Raw genomic sequence first — 17,075 nt, forward strand, 5'->3', positions numbered from 1 at the left:
TTCCAAACCCTTGCTGTGGAAAGGGTTACCTTTCATTAGACAAGATTGTTCAATGCCCCATCCAAATGCCCCATCCAACCTGGCCTTGAAGGGTTCCAGGGATGGGGCATCCACGACTTGCCTGGGAAAACGATATCAGTGCCTCATCATCCTCACTGGGAAGAATTTCTTCCTAAGAGCTAATCTAAACCTACTCTCAGTTTGAAGCCATTGCCCCTTGTCCTGTCACTACAGGCTCTTGTAAATGGTCTCTCTTCACCTTTCTTTTCAACTCCCTTCAGATGTCTGAAGGCTGCAATTAGATCACCTCAAAGTCAGGAATTTTACCTTTTTTTTCTTATTTTCTCCCTCCTCCCACTGTGGGAGGGTGAGGGAGTGAGTGAAAATCTGCGTGGTGTTCAGCTGTCTACTGAGTTGAATCACAGTTGAATTGCCACAGTTCAAACACAAAAAATTCTTCTTCCAAAGGTAGGGAATGCAGATCTTCTTGATCTGCTTTGCTTTCTGTTAATGTTTTAAAGACTGTAATAAATGTAAATTAGCATTCACATTTCCCTCTGTATCTCATAATGAATCCAGTTAGTTTTGGATGATAAATATAGTGGAACAGAGGCTGTAATTAGAGAGAGGTATCTTTCCTGTTGTGATACCTCTTGGAGTCCTCCATATTTCCACCACTGATTTTTATACTGCAACATGACAGAATAGGGCATTTTGTCTGTTGTGTGGCAGCTTATGAAGTTTTAAATACTTCTAATGCTGTCTCTGGAGGGGGTGTCACCTGAACCACTTTGTTTTGGTTTTCCTATATAACAGATAATCCACTACCATAGCAGAAAGGAATCATCCATGCCCAGGAGGACAGATGTCTTGTTTTTTCAGTGAGGTTCATGTGTTTTGTGACTAGGTGCACGGTGGACATACAGATTTCTTTTCTGCTCTCACTGACTAACTTCAGTCTGAGGGGTTGAAAATGGGCTGAGACCTGTCAGAATGAGGAATGGTGCAAAGGTCCTTTCTTTTGCTCCTGCTTTCCCTCTGACTTATCTTAACCATCTCAAAAATCCACTTAGTAATAAAATAGCTCAATGTAAACAGCTAGGCAGAGACCAGAAATGAAGAAAAGTGCTGGGAGACCTTATCTTCCTTCAAAACCTGGGTCAAGGCCAGGTTGGGATGAGACTTTGAGCAACCTGGTCCAGTGGAAGGTGTCTGCCCATGGCATGGGTTTGGAACTAGATGATCTTTAAGCCTCTTCCAACCCAAACCATTCTATGATTCTTTGATAAGAGGAGAGGCTGCTTTCATGGTGGCTGGTTGGAGACAGGGCTTTGGGAGCAAGGAACCTTACAGTGGTAGGTCTGTTTTCAATTTCTTTATTTTATCCCCTGTCTTTCTTTAACAGCAGCTATCTTTCCTGTGCATGGTACACTCATCAACTGAGTGAAATAAGGATAGAGACACTTCTAGCCATGGGCAGAACTGTCTGGAGACATAGAGCAATGCAAGCTGCAGGCAAGACAGCTCCCAAATTTTTCATCTTATATGTGTAACTGGGGTGTACTTTGAGGTTTAATTGGGGTTTCAAAGGAAGCTGACACTTTTCAGTGAGAAAATTTGTGGCATTTTGTATAATTTAGATAGGAAACCATTTAATATCTAGTATTATCTTGGTGTATAGAAATGGAATATGATAATTTCCTGTGTCCAGCATTAGCTAGTTTATGAATTTGAGATATGGAGGAAAAGTCAGACCTGAATTTATATTTAGAAACCACTGCTCTTTCCCTGTATATGCAGGATCAGGAGCGCATTTATAACAGGATTAGCCAAGTGCAAGGGTAAAGAGGTTAGTATTCAGTCCTTCATGTTTCATAGCACCTTTTATTCCTTCATTCCTTCATATCTTGTTCAAGAGTCTTTCCTTGGTTACTTTAACTAGAATGTAAACAAGCTGAATACTTGCAATACCATTTTATGTGATCAAGGATGGACTGTGAGCTGAGTAAGGTGATGTATAATAATGGAAATGGTTATGTTGGAATGTGGGTGCAGTGTTGTCTGTGGTGGCAGTGTACTTTTTGGGGGCTGGAATTATCTGATCCCAGAAATGTAGTCCCCCTCTGGTAGCATGATATGTTTGTTGAAAGCTAGAAGCAACTATTCTTCTGGATGAAATGCTCAGTACCAGAAGGGCTTAAGCAAGATGCAAATAGTGTCTTTCTGTGAAACTGTCCACATGAAAGGAGAAAGGAGTTCCCTTGCCCTTTCTTTGGATTAAGAATAACTGCAGTAAATATTTACAGAGCTATTAACATTTTTATAAATAAACCCCTACTTTTTGCTGGGCACAGCATGGGCAAAATAAGATTTGCCTGCATTAGACAGGTAGGTAGCATGGTTTAACCTCAGTCAGCAATAACTCCACACAAACCACTCACTGCCCCACCAGCATGCTCAGAGAGATCTGGAAAAGCAAGCGCAGGAACTTGTGGGTTAAAAGTGAGAAAACTTGTGGATTGAGATAAAGACAGTTTAATGGGTAAAGCAAAAACCACACACAGAGCAAACCAAGTAATTCATTCACCACTTTCTGTGGGCAGGCAGGTATTCTGCCATCTCCAGGACAGCAGGACCCTATCACATGTAGCAGTGACTTGGGGAAACAAACACCGTCACTCCAAACATCTCTCCATTCCTCGTTCCTCCACCTTTACATACTGAGCATGATGCCACATGGTCTGGAATATCCCTTTGGTCAACCAGAATCACCTGTCCTGACTGTCTCTTTCAAACTCCTTGTGCACCCCCAGGAGAGGAGTGGTTCAAGAAGCAGAAAAGGGCCTTGGTGCTGTCCAAGTGCTGCTCAGCAATAACAAAACCATCTCTATATCATCAACCTATGTTCAGCACAAATCCAAAATACTGCCCCATACCAGCCATTGGGAAGAAAATAGCTCCAATAAAAAACAGTAGGGTAGACATGTGGGATTGGAAGAGAGCTAATCCTTGTGTCTTGAGCCCCCTGACAACCAGTGCTTTTTGAACAAACCTCAACAAGAAGAGGTCAGCTGACATTGGTTTTATTTTTATTAGTAGTAGTATTTTATTTTTAAATTTTTTTCCCCTATGTTTTTTGATTTTGAGTGTTCTCTGTCTTTAACCTACAGCTGGGGCACCTTTGACCCCAGAGACAGAGGATGAATTGCTTTCTACAAGCATCAATGTGTGGTATTACAAGCTGCTTCTGACCAGTTGTCTGCTACACAGCATCTGTTGGGATATGCTGAAGTGTTTTTATGTGTGTTTGTGCCCAGACTTGCAGCATAAGTTATGAATTAGCAAAATGAATGCTTGGGGTCTGCAGGCTGCTACCAATGCTGATTCAGAGCCTGTATTAACAGCTCAATGCTCTTGGAAAGTGAAGTATTACAGACAGGGTAAGGAGAGAAAATAACTTCATTTTCTTGGACTATGTGAATATTTTGGCATGTATATATATGTATATTCAATTTTTTTGTGGTTACAGTGTGTATTGTGATAAAATAGTAAAAATAAACCACAAACTGATCAAGAACAGACTGATACAAAGGGAGTTTTAACACCTGAGATTTAACTTGGTTAATTACAGTAATTTCACGAATACAAGCCGCACCAATTTGACCAAAATTTTGGTGGAAACCCGGAAGTGCGGCTAATATTCCGGGGCGGCTAATCTATTAACAAAATTCTAAAAGCTGCCAACACGGAAGCGAGAGCCCGCGGCAGCCCCAAGCCAAGCTGGAGCCCGGCCGGCCCCGGCAGAGGTGGGAAAGCCTGGCAGAGGCGGGGCCAGCAGTGTCGGGGGCGGGCGGCAGAGCCTGAGCCAGCAGGGCGGGGGAGCCCGGGAGAACTGGGGCTAGCAGTGCAGGGGAGCATGGCAGAAGCAGGAAGGCCGGCGGGTGGGGCTGCCTGGCAGCGGGGGAAGCCCAGCATAATCGGGGCCAGCAGCGTGGGGGAGCCCGGCGGTGCGGGGGCCTGCAGTGCCGGCCAGGGCGAGGAAACGCGGCGGCGGTGCAGACGGGAGGGGGCGGCCGGCGAGCGTGGTGGCGGCGGCGGCAGCCCTGCCGGCGGGGCGAGCGAAAGCGGCGCTCGCGAAAGCGCCGCTCGGCGAGCGAAAGCGCCACCGCGAACCGCGAGCCGCGAGCCGCGAGCCGCGAGCCGCGAAAGCGCCGCTCGCGAAAGCGCCGCCGCGAGCCGCGAACCGCGAGCCGCGAACCGCGAGCCGCGAAAGCGCCGCCGCGAGCCGCGAAAGCGCCGCGGGGCGGGCGCGGCGCTCGCGAGGCGCGGCGCGGGGCGAGCGAAAGCGGCAGCGGGGCGGACGGCGAGCCCGGCGGCGGCAGCCCTGCCAGCCGGGCGAGCGAACGCGGCAGCGGGGCGGTGCTGACGGGAGAGGGGGGCCAACGAGCCCGGCGGCGGCGGCAGCAGCACCACCCGGCCAGCCCCGCCGAGCCGTGGCGCTGAGCTGGGCCACCCGGCCCCGTCGGCAACCATGAGCGGGCCGAGCCTGCCTGGCCCCGCCCCGAGCCAGTAAAGCCCGCTATGCCGCGATCCTGTTACTAATTGGCCAATTTGTGAAAGCTGCGCACGGATTCTCGCGACGAACGAAAGTGCGGCTAATATTCGGGGTGCGGCTTATCTATTGACAAAGACAGCAACATTGTCGAGGCACCGGGGGTGCGGCTTATAATCCGTGCGGCTTGTATTCGTGAAACTACTGTATATGGATGCATCCAGGTTGTCTGGATAGCAACTAAACACTTCCCACAGGTCTTGTTTTTCTTCTATAATTTCGTTTTCCATACTAAGAGCTGGTTATCACAGTCAGCCTCTGGAAAGGTATATCAAGGGGATTAGTATGAAACTATAGAGATTTGTTGCAGTGGGGACAGCTATGTATGAAACTACTGAGCAAGTTAGTAATGAAAAAGCAAGGCCTGAGCATGTTATTAAATTCAACCCATGGGTAGCACCCGGTCTAAAGCTCAGCATTTGTTTTCAAGCTTCGGCATGGGAAGTTTGGATTTCCTGTTAATGATTATTATCTTGACACCGTAATAAGCATTAGGACATCCTGGTGCTGATATGGTCATACCACAGTTTGTAAGCCATCCCTAAGTTCTTTGCCTCTGTTACTAATATGACATGTCAGATGCTTGCTCCTGAAAGATGTGACTGTGGCATGTATAAATGACAGGTTTTATGCACTAAAAACATTAGTTGAAATGATTTATAAAACTTGCTGATTTATCTTGATAAAATAGCAGCTGTGGGAATTTTGGGTTTGGCTTTGTCCACTGTTTCTATTTTTTGTTGTGCTTTCTGGGGTTTGTGATTTGTCTTTTCATTGGTTTGTTTGGGTTTTTTTTAAGTAGATACTTTTTTCCATATATTTGTTATACTGCTTGTAAAGATCTAAACTTTTGTTTCTTTTGTCTTAGAAAACTCAAATAGATCAAGCAGTTTTTACTGCATTGTCAAGAAGCTTACAGCTCTGAGGGTGATGTAGGTGAAGAGATGCAGCCTGCTTGTGGTTCTGGTAGTTCTCAGAGTCAGTTTAATGAAAATGCGTGGTGAATGTTGAATATACTGATGCCACTTATTTAGACTTGCACATGCACTTCAGCTCACAATTGTACGAATTGAGACTTAAATAGAGCTCTGCAAGGCTGTCTCTTGAAAGACTAAAGAAATATCAAGGCTGAAGGAAACACTCTATCTATCCCTTAAGTAATTTCCTGTAGAGGAATTGTTAATTTTTTACATACCCCTTGCTTGTGTTGGTGGGGTTTTTTTGGTTTTGTTCTGTTTGTTGTTGTTGGTTGGCTGATTTTTGGAGTCATGGGGTTTTTTTAGTTAGTTGGTTTTTTTTTTTTTTTTTTTTTTAACAGCAGAGGTTATGTGTGTTAATTTTACTTACTGCCTAATTTCAAAGCAAACTGGCTTATGTTTGTCAAAGATGCTTTGTGTCAGGTGCATACATCCAACCACAAATACCAAGTCTTAACACTCCTGAGTTTTTATAATACAGATGGTTATGAGATGGCCCATGTCAAAAATATGGATATCTAGAGTATATTCTCAGGAAAAAAAGATTTCCATGAGGTTGCTGTATTGGGAAACCAGGAAGCCGAGGTTATAGTCCAGTCTTATGAAATAGGTCTTGCATCCTGAGAAATGAAGTATTTTTGTTAAAAAGGTGTTGGTATTTGCTCAGAGTTCCTTACTTATAGTACGGGAAGGAAATGATGGTATTTCTATCACCCTGGAAATATTTTAACTGTTTATCTTCAGTAATACTGCAGCAAATCTGGTTGTCTGCTTTGGTTTATAAAGTGCTGGATGAGCTATAGGCTTGCAGCACTAAGGGGTAAAGTCTTAATACTGATGACACTCAGTGGGATACACAGGGAGTAAATGCACAAAGTGATCTCTGAGCAGAGGATAGTTACAGAAGGTGTCAGGTTGTTCCCAAAGAAAAGTACAGCTTGGAACAGACCTGGTAAAAAGGAATTCACTTTATTCATAGATAGGTCTATGGATCTATATTTGTACCCTGCTCCTTAATCTGCCAGTGCTTTGAGGGCAACTGAAGGAAGTCAGTTTCCTTTCTGACACTATATAAAAGTATTGGATAGTGTTAAAAACTCAGAAAAAACTTTTCATAAAATTACAGAAAAGGAATTTGGGCAAGGTTAAGGCTGGCTTTGTAGCTTGTAGGGGAGAGAAGAGGGATATGATCTGTAAATACTGTATAGAGCATATGTTCTGTCATAGAGCATATGTTCTGTTTTAAATCACTGAAGTCACCTGCATCTTGACAGACTACTATTGTCACTATTACTTCAGTCTTAATTGTTCAAGAAGACACAAATCAATTAAGTTGCCACTTGCCATTATTTGAATATTGTCTAAAGGAGATTAACTGAGCCTGGTTTATAGAGCTTGTATCGTGCTTGTTGTGGAACTCTTTGCTACAGTGCCACATTTATATTAGTTCACTGCACACAGTTGTGCTCAGAATTTATGGCTAATTGTCTGGGCTTTTAAAGCTCTGTCTAAAAATATCTGCACATAGTTTTAGTTCAGTTTTCTGTGATTACTGAGGGACTGTTTGTTTGGAAAATCCAACTACACAATGCTAATAATACACGTTCAGAATTAGATAGGAAAAGAATTAATGTCTATGTTATTACTTGGATTATTTAATAGTGCTTACTATCTTTATTGACACTGCAGAGATGCAGCAGCACTCTGCTTTGTGTACATGTATATGGATTGCACTTAAGTTTCTACTTTTCCTGTTGGTCTCTGCAAAATGAACAGTGCCACATTCTCACAGAACTGATGATCTAGGTTTTATATCAAGCCTTAAGAATATGCCTGATCAGGACATGTTAGCTCTGCTCTAAGGTAGTAAACAGATATGGTAGCTGAGCAGTGGTGTGAAGGGAAAGCCTGGGTTAAAAGGGCTGCTGTTTACTGGCCAGGCCTTTTGCTGACACACAGTAAATAAAAAAAAAAAAAGGTAAGGAAAAACAAGGGCCCTGCAAGCTCATCAATAGTAATATTGAGACAAATAGAACTGTAATACTTCCTGCATACATGCAAAGGAGGATATAAACTACTGTTTTGTCTTGTCTGTTTTGTCACTGTCATATTGATTTATTCTGTAGCTGTTAAGCTTCCCCCCAGGCTTCCTCTCCTGCTTTGTCTTTCTTTTATTTCTCTTGCTCAACAGTAATGAATACTGCAGGATTTGTTGACAGAACTGTTTAACACAGAGAGGCAAGGGTTGTTTAGAATTGAATTTCCTGAAGTCTTTATCTTCCCTTTTGCTTTTTAGATCACATGTAGATATAGTTTGGCTAGCAAAACCTGTTCTAGAGAGTCATATCTTCTAAGGTAATGGAGATAACCCCAGAAAAAAAGATTTTCTTGAACTGCCTGTAAACTGGAGAGTAGGCAGCTCTGTTCCCCCCTTGCATTCCTCTAGGCAGGAACACATTAGACAAATTAGAAGGGTAAGAACCAAATATTTACCTATGTGCTTGTTTATTCTGTTCCATTTTCCATTTGTGTTCTCCTGACTGTGTGTCAGAAAAGTCCTGGCATAGGTCCAGCTTGGCAAAGCTGTATGTGTTGGCTCTTGACTGGGAATAAATTCTTACAACAGGGAGACAGACTTCTCTTGCATGGGTGATAATATAGGTGTAGTTAATGCTCCAGTGTGTTTGCAGTCCCAAACAGACTGGCATTCCTCAGGAGACTTGTAGAGAGATATTGAAGACGACGAAGGCTAATCTCAGTTCAGTTAATTTTTCAATGCATTATGGCTCTATTTTGTGCTTTTCACATGCTGTGAAAGTATATCTTGATCTAATCAAGATGTCCCAGAAATAAGGTGTCCAAAAAAGATGGGGTTTGTTCACAGGCCAAAAACAAGTCATCATTTGCTTTTAGTTCTAACTCTGTATCATGGTTGTTAATACACAGGAATAAATTCCAGTAATAATATCTGTATTTGGCACTGGTGAGGCAGTATCTTGAATCCTAGGTTTAGTTTTGGGTTTTGCCTTTCTTCACTGCAAGAAAGGCATGGAAGTGCTGGAGCATATCTAGAGCGGGACAACAAAGCTGGGGAAGGGTCTGGAGTATGAGCCTTACGAGGAGTGGCCAAGGGAGCTGGGGGTGTTTAGTCTGGGGAATAAGCAGCTCAGGGGAAACCTTATTACTCTTCTACAGCTGCCTGAAAGTAGGTTGTAGCCAGGTGAGGGTCTGTGTCCTTTCCCAGGTAACAAGCAACAAGCTAAGAGGAAATGGCCTCAAGCTGTGCCAAGGGAGGTTTACACTATTAGGAAATATTCCTTTACTGGAAGGATGGTCAAGCATTGGAACAGGCTGTTCAGGGAAGTGGTGAAATTACTGTCCTGAGAAGTGTTAAGAGTCACGTCTACATGGATTTTTAAGGACATGGTTTAGTGGTTGACTTGATGATCTACAAGGGCTTTTTCAACCTTAATTATTCTATGTTCACTGTGAGTCATCCTGTTTGCCAGCATTTTGCATACAGTTCTGGCTGTGTTTTTAAGTGGATGATTTTGGGTGCACCAACCTGTCTGGAAGACTTTACTTCCACAATGAGAGGTGGCTGTATGTAAATGACCCAGACTTTGTATGAGTAATCTGCCTAGGACATGTCTGGGTTTGGATAAATAATGAATGCCTTTAAGGGAGAACATGACAGGGAATGTTTGATGTTGTGTAGAAGAGGTTTCAGGACATGTCTACAAGAGTAATAGAAATGCACTGAGGAAAATAGCTATGTATTCAACTGCCACTGAGAAAAGATCCCACCAGAACATGACAAACAGCTTTCTCAGCTCAGTCAGCTGCATCACCTGGACTGGTTGATAATGAAGATTACACATTGTCTTCATAAACCACTACTCCTCAGAAAAGAGTATTTATGTGCAAGATGTTCCAAGGGACTTATTTTGAAATTTGTCTTACCTATATAACAATTGAAACAACTTTCATGATCTATGTTTGCAAACAAAACATTTGATTTGTGATTGAGTTAAAGGCCTTAGTCAAATAATTTCAAATGTCATCTCCACATTTGTTTTTTGTAAAATTAATTGTTAAACTAATTTTAGTCTCCTTAAGAAAAATTATTGTGTTAGTAGAACAAAATCAGTTATTGTTACTATTCCAATATCATTTCATCCTCCTGAACTGACTAGCAAAAATTACTTGTTATACAATTCTGCCTGTCACTATTGGTCCTATACTAGTGTCTAACTGAAAACATTTGGTTTGACTGTGTACAGTTCTTGCTTGTTTTTTCTACAAACAGAGGCAATGGGCTTAGAGTAGCTCTGTGAGTAACAGTCAGTTAACTAGGACAGCAACGTAACCAGGATGGCAGCCTCCAACTCTGGGAAGAAAGCAGATGTTATGGAAAATAGGAGGAGGTACTGGTATGAGACATGGTAGATACAAGCCTTTGTAGCTGCTTAGAGCCTTCTACTGATGACCAGTCTTGGCTGCCTTTGTAAATTACTGTGGTGCCTCTCAGGTGACACTGTGTCTGTCTGTCTGGAACCACTGGCTTGGTTACCTTTTTAAAATGGGTTGGAACACATCAGGCATGTGGCCATAAAAGAATTGCTAGGGTACCTTGTGTCTGCTTCTACAGCTGTTTTTGTATATAGTAAAGTACAGCTATGACCTGCACTAAGGAGTTCAGTCAAACTCCTGAAAAGTCCAGAAAACCATTGGCACCTGCAAGGAGATAAACTAGATAGTACTGGGCACAGAATCAAGGTGAGGGAGATGTGCTCCCTGTTTCTTTCAGAGCTGTCATCCAAAAACTTGTTTGTAAGGAGTCTACAAACAGCACAGTGTGCATCATGGGCTTACTCACCCAGCAGCACGTTGCTGTGTGTGTTCAGCACTGCACCCACCCAGCGCATATACTGCAACCTTTTATCAATTAGTGACTGATGGTCATAGATGACTTCTGATACAAGTGGTATGTAAGTCCTCTCTTTTTATTTTTCTCCCTCTAGGCAGGAAGATCCACCGAGACCTTTTTTGCTACACTCATACTTGAAGAGCGCTGATGAAGAAGTAAGATTTCTGCAAAAATGTTCTCAAGTTCTGGTGTATTGTCTCCTACCCTCAAAGGATGTCCAGTCTGTCAGCTTGCGCATAGTCCTTGCAGAAATACTTGCAACAAAAGGTAGATCAAAGATAAGAGATGATTAACCATTTGTACATGTACAATATTAACAATTACAAAGTTTCTAATGTATAAGTCTTGATGCTCTGCTTTTGCATTCTGAAATTTAATTTCAGTAAGAAATTTAATAGCCAGTAAGAGACTTTATTCACAAAATCAAGCATATACTTACTTAACTGTCATGATGGGATGACAGACTGTTTATCACATTTCAGGATAAAACACAATTTGTCCTTTCTCATTCTCTATTTTTTCATAGAGGAGTACTTTTACAGCTTTCCACTATTAATTTATAGTGATTATATGAATAATTCTGGCCTTTCATATTTCATTCAGATGAATAAACACATCTTTAAATCTGCAGGTCCTACAACTAAATTATTATATCTAATTCATTATTTTACACTTTGATTTATCCAGTGTGTTTTTTTAAATTGAGGGATTTCTATTTTGCTTTTATAAGCTACATTTTATAAATACAGTACACATTTTTTATGTCACTGTCAAATTCAGAAATTATGGAGTTCCAAGTACATTACACAATTCAGTTTACTTTCATTTATACTGGCTATAATGTCATAGCCTTCAGAGCACACAGCATAAGGAATGAAAACACTTGGAATTTTCCAAATAGAGCTCAGCTTTGTCAATGTACATCAATTTCTGTAACAGAATAACCAGTTTTATTAAGAAGGTATATGCAATCTCAAATGTACTATGTAGTCCAGAAGACTGGTTTTGCATTTTTTGATGTTTATAAACTTGGATATTTTTTTTTTGCCTTTTATCTGCAGTTTTCATTTGCAAGACAGCAGTTATTCTTCAACATAAGGATTTTGTTTTAAAATATTTTTCTTCTCCAGTACTGAAACCAGTGGTGGAACTGCTGAGTGATCCAGATTACATTAACCGGATGCTACTCAGCCAGCTGGAGTACAGAGAACAGATGAATGAGCATCAGAAGAAAGACTACACATATGCTCCTTCTTATGAGGAGTTCATCAAGCTCATTAACAGCAGCTCTGATGTTGAGTTCCTGAAACAACTGAGGTATTTAATGTTTCACTGTAGCTCATTCGAAACTGAACATGCTTACTTTCCAGCCCATCAGTAACATTTGAATGAATTGTGATTTTTCTTTTTAAATTTAATTTTAGATTTCTTTTTGTTTGGTGAAGTAGAGATAGTAAGGATAATAAGTCACAACATTTTTTAGATCTCTAAAGTAATCAACATTTTAGCTCAGTGGCAGAAAACACATAAAAATTCTGCTTAGTAGTATACTGAAGATGATTGTACTCTTGAAAGGGATAAATGCTTGAAATGTATGAAAGGCATACTGAACTCTTCTTTGCAGCTTGCCTCTGTGGAGTTAGATGAAATAGGTTGAATTTCCGTTAATGTGCATGATTTTCTCCTCATTGCCTTTATGAATTATGACTGACCATGGTGGCCTGGTGACTGTGAACTGTAGTGACCTTAGGGATACTGAGCATTCAGAACAGCTTGCTGTGATTCTGTGGCATGGAAAGAAGGGGTTTGAGTTCCAGCACGTTTTACCACTGGATGCGAAGTTTTGCTGGACTATTGCAGGGAGGTGTTTCCCAATTGCATCCTTCTTAACCATGTTAATGAACTCTACAGAGTTTGTTAAAAACTGAAAAAACATCAACTCCTGCATGTCATGAGTTTGTTTGATGTTCCTGTTTTCTAGTGCAAATAACACCCGCTCACTGTCATACTAATTCCACTCCCTGTCTCATCTCTTTCTCCTTATATCACACCTCTTAATATGAGATATTGCCTGCATCTCAAGCCTGCTTGCCCAAGAACCAGTTTTGTATGCTTGCCTTATCTTTACAGCTGTTTCTCCTCTGATTTCTGTGAAAGGATAATGAGCAACTGACTGGGAAGTGGGGAACAGCGATACTGCTGTTGTAGAACCTCCCTAGATGTCCTTGAGTTGATTTTGTTGAGCAGGGGAAAGATTTGGAGGATCCCTGAAACCATTTCTGGAGTGTTTGTCCTAAGCTCTTTCCACCACCCAGAACTGGTGGTTTTTCCTCTTCCCAACTCTGCTCTGTTGCTGCTGCAGGCCAGATTTTTCTCTTATCAGATGGCTGCAGCAACATCTGAAATACACACCCATATTGATTGCATTTGGTGAATTCTGTGTCATCTCTTGTGACCCTGAACTTCTGTTAGGCAAGAGATGGCTTACTAGGATGGAGTATGCAGGCTGCGTAAATAACATCATACTTTCTCTTGTTCTTCTCTTTGATTCTGAAACCACTTGCATTTCTGGAATAGGAAAATACATTTAAATGATGGTGAAATGATTCTGTTGCTTGGCTACTTATTGTTCATCTGCTGTAAAATTTGCTCTTTGCTCTGGGACAGTGTGCCTTTCCTGAGAGCAGAAATTAGTCTCTATTAGACTCTGCCTAAAACCTAATTGACATATTTATTAGCATAATCACGCTAATGGATCTGTTTGTTTCAAAAGAAACCCAACTCTTATGTTGTTGTTGTTGTTCAGGCACATTAATGCTCAGTGAGTTCCCTTTTTAGCTGATAGGTCACTTTAAATTGCTTTCTTTAATATCAGAGAGCAGATCTGCTTTATGAAATAATGTGGCTTTGGCTGCAACTAGGTTTTTCCTTTCTAGTCCGTGAAGTCCAACTGCCATCATCTTGAAATGTGTTCCTCTACATGCTGCAAAATGTTGATCAGTCTGAGCTGATCAGTATTTTAATGGAAAATGAGAAAATATATCATCTTTTTGAAGAGAAATAGTATTTGATTTTGGAGGCAGTTCTTCCTTCCTCTATTTGTACAGAGCTAGTCTCTGGGATAGTGGTTAAAGAGCGTTTCCTGTGGAAGAAGGCATTCCCATTCTCTCTGTGCTCCAGCACTGTGGGAGCAACCTGTAGTAATTTCAAATTTGTCCAGTCTATTTGGCAAAGCTTTCTTGATTAACTAGTGAAAGCTTGCAGATTTGCATTAAACAAAACCAAACAGTAGTCCCTACATGGATTGAGAAAAAACCAACCAAACAAATGGATGGAACTCAGCTGTAATTCGCAACAGTGAACCACAGGGCAAATTGATAAAGAAAGTGTAAAATAGGAGGAAACAAATAAGCTGTTGTGTACTTATTCCTGAGAAGCACAGTAGGAGTCTGTTGGAGTGATGGGAGTGGGGAAAATGCTTCCGGTTCTCTTATAACAAATGAATTACTGGCATGTTTTACTTGAACAGTTTCCTGGTTAGATGCTATTCTGGGTAATTATGCTCACCAAGAATTCCTTTTCTTGGTTTTATTTAGAAATAATTTTTCAGTGACTTTTCTAAGTCAGTGCATGGCATTCCTGAACTCTAAGCCTCCTCCTGTCATTCATAATGCTACCACATAACATCTTGGTAAAGAGCACATACAAGCAGTAGCAATTTTCAGTCTATGCTTAGCTTTGAGAGAAATTTAACTGAAGGCACTACAGTTGCTGGGAACTCATGATTTTGTATTAAGCATTCCTGTCATGCTTATCTTTGCAGATTGATTATTATCTATTTAATAAAATAAAGATAAAATACTTTGCTAAGTTCAAGAGGCCATGGGACACTGATAAAAATTTCCTCAGACCCTTGACTGAGCACAGCTAAGGAGGCATGGACTCCTGACTGCTTGATGTATGCACATGCCAGTACAGGAGGGAGGGCTGATAAGGCATCCTTCTGGACTGATGGCATTAACAGAGTTTTGCTAGGCTTTCATGTAGGGAAAACCTCTGGCTGGTTCAGTGGAAACCTGTGGGTGGAAAATGTATGATGCCCTCATCCAGGAGGTCAGAAAAGAGAGGGAGGCTATGTGGGTCTCCTTGTAAGCAAGTGTAAAGCTCTCTGCTGTGCCAACAACTCTCCCTGAAAGGATAATAATGGTGCTAGGATTTTCTAAATCATGTTTCTCTCCTAGCTTAGAAGCACTTCCTTAAGAAGAAATATTGTATTGATTTTCTGCATTGCTTTTATGGGTTTTATTTTTGGAATGTATTTAAGTGATGCAGTAGCTACTTAATTTTGGAGAACTTTAGGACTCATAGTTTGTTTGTATCTATAGTGAACCTCTAACATTTAGTCACTTAATTCCTTGGAAGATAACTGTTGTTTTTGAGGAAATACCTTTAAATTTTTGTAGGAAAATTAGGGGAGCTGATATTTTCATGAAAAGAAATTTACTGGTTTCTAGGGAGCTATTTTGGAGTTTTTTGTTTGTTTTCCTTTCACAGCTTTACCATCTGACAAGTTGAATTTGTTGGGAGAATGGGATGAGAAAAAACAGCAAAGTTTTCACAGAAGGGATATTGTATGGTTATACACAAATGTCCTTCAAACTCACTCTTTCTAATGTTTCATTTCTTTGATGCTTGTTGTGAAGGGAGGCAGACTTTTATTCCTGTATTACCAAGTTTTCACAAAGAGTGGTGTCTGTCTTTCAAGAAGAAAAAGTTAAACAGTGAAATTTCACCTTCATTTCCCCTCAGACTGAAGTTAGCATGGATTAATTGGACTTCTGCTACAAATAAGGAAGAAAAGATTAATTCTTTCACATCAGATGTGAAACATTTACTTTGTCAGAAGAAGACTAAAGACTAGCGATAAGATATGCTGAGTTAAAAACATAGTTGAGAACAAATAGTGATAAGGAAATAAGGTGGTGGATAGTTTTTGTTCTGCTCTCAGGATCAGCATTATATTTATTCTGGTATTTATTACAGCAGCAAAAGGTCGCAATAGAATTCACAGTAAGAAAGACTATTACTACTGGCTCTATATCATCTTTTGCCTAAGAAATGAATAGGAAACATAACAGACAATAGGGAGGAAGGAAGTAAAGTGGATATGAGGCCATGAAGGGTCCAGTTTATCAAGTACAGTCACTTCTTCAAGGTTATATTAATACATGACATCTAAAATGTCCTTAGATGCTTACACACCAGCACCACAGAATATCTAGCAGCTAGACTATTTGGAACAGAGTTACAGAGAGAAAAGGTTCATGGTCTGGCAGTGTAGCAAGGAGGTGTTTCTGTGGTGCAGTGTTGTATTGCATTCCCATTGAGTACTTGCAGTGAGAGCCCAGTGCTTGGGAGAAGCAGACTAAGTAGTATCTTTGAGCATGTAACTCCAAGCATCTCCTACACTTGAAGTAATAGAAGAACAGGAAGAAAGAGGTGCTGTGTTAAGTGTTGATAATAAAAACATGTGGAACTGTGGATATGAACAAATGGAAGTAAGTCTGGAAGGAAAAAAGTTGCGAGATAAGTGAGAACTACCTTCCACTTGCAGTTGGTTGTGTGTACCTTGTTTGATAAATTAATGATTTCAGTTAGCCCACAACACCTGGGTGAGGTGAATGAGTGTCATTGCAATGCATTTACATAATTAATGCATCAAAAGTCTAAGTGAGCTGTCCTGAATAATTTGGGAGGTCTTTGTCTGAATGGGAAATTAACTGTGAGACTTCCTATGCACCACACCACCACCCTTACTATGGGGCTGTTCTTCCTTTGACACACTGGGCAAGAACTGTGGTGGCTAGAAGCAATCCAAATACAGTAATGGAAAAAAAAGGAAGTAGTGTTACAAAAATTACAGGTTTTCAAACAGGTTTTTGGGTTTCAATTTGATAATTGAAGAATTTGCTGCAGAAAAAAAAAATCTGGAAATGTAGTTAGGAGTGTATACTGTGTGTATAAAACTGTGTGTACAAAGAACCAGAGAGAATCAAAATCCTAAAAGAGTTATAGGAAGCAAGAGAAATGGGGGGAATTGAGTGATGTTGATGAAAAAAGTTTACATTAAAGAAGGGAAATATGTTTTAAGGATCACATGTTCTTTTTTTAGATGGAGAATAAGTAGTCACAGAAATAGCAGCCTTTCTGGGAGGCTTCAGCTTGCAGTTAACATTAACTTGATCGATAGCAAATTTACTGGAATACTTGCTTTCTTACCAGTATTAATAGCTACCAAAGTAAGTGAATTGAAAGACCAGAACTTTGACATTTATGAGAGACTTAACTGATGGTAATTTTTTTTGCTGAGTGTATAGTATTTGTTAGTTATGTAATGAGTTTTACTTGAAATCCAGTTTTCTAGCTGCACTAACTGTCTGGTATTGTGTAGTATAGCTTTAGGTGATAAACATGTTTTAGTTATTCCTGGTGTATAGTACTTTGATGTTTTACATATTTTAGTGTAATTTGTGTGTTGTGTCTTCTACAAATTTAT

General features: G+C 40.7%; 1 protein-coding gene across 1 annotated transcript in view; it reads left to right on the plus strand.

The window, feature by feature from the left end:
• Positions 1 to 17,075, plus strand: part of SNX25 (sorting nexin 25) — a 95,370-nt gene that overhangs the window by 26,034 nt on the left and 52,261 nt on the right. The window contains exons 4-5 of the mRNA XM_033059682.1: positions 10,614 to 10,786; positions 11,650 to 11,836. Of these exons, the coding sequence (XP_032915573.1) occupies positions 10,614 to 10,786; positions 11,650 to 11,836 (360 nt within the window). The remainder of the gene's footprint in view (positions 1 to 10,613; positions 10,787 to 11,649; positions 11,837 to 17,075) is intronic.

The sequence above is a fragment of the Catharus ustulatus genome, chromosome 5, assembly GCF_009819885.2.
Source record: "Catharus ustulatus isolate bCatUst1 chromosome 5, bCatUst1.pri.v2, whole genome shotgun sequence".
Classification (NCBI taxonomy): domain Eukaryota; kingdom Metazoa; phylum Chordata; class Aves; order Passeriformes; family Turdidae; genus Catharus; species Catharus ustulatus.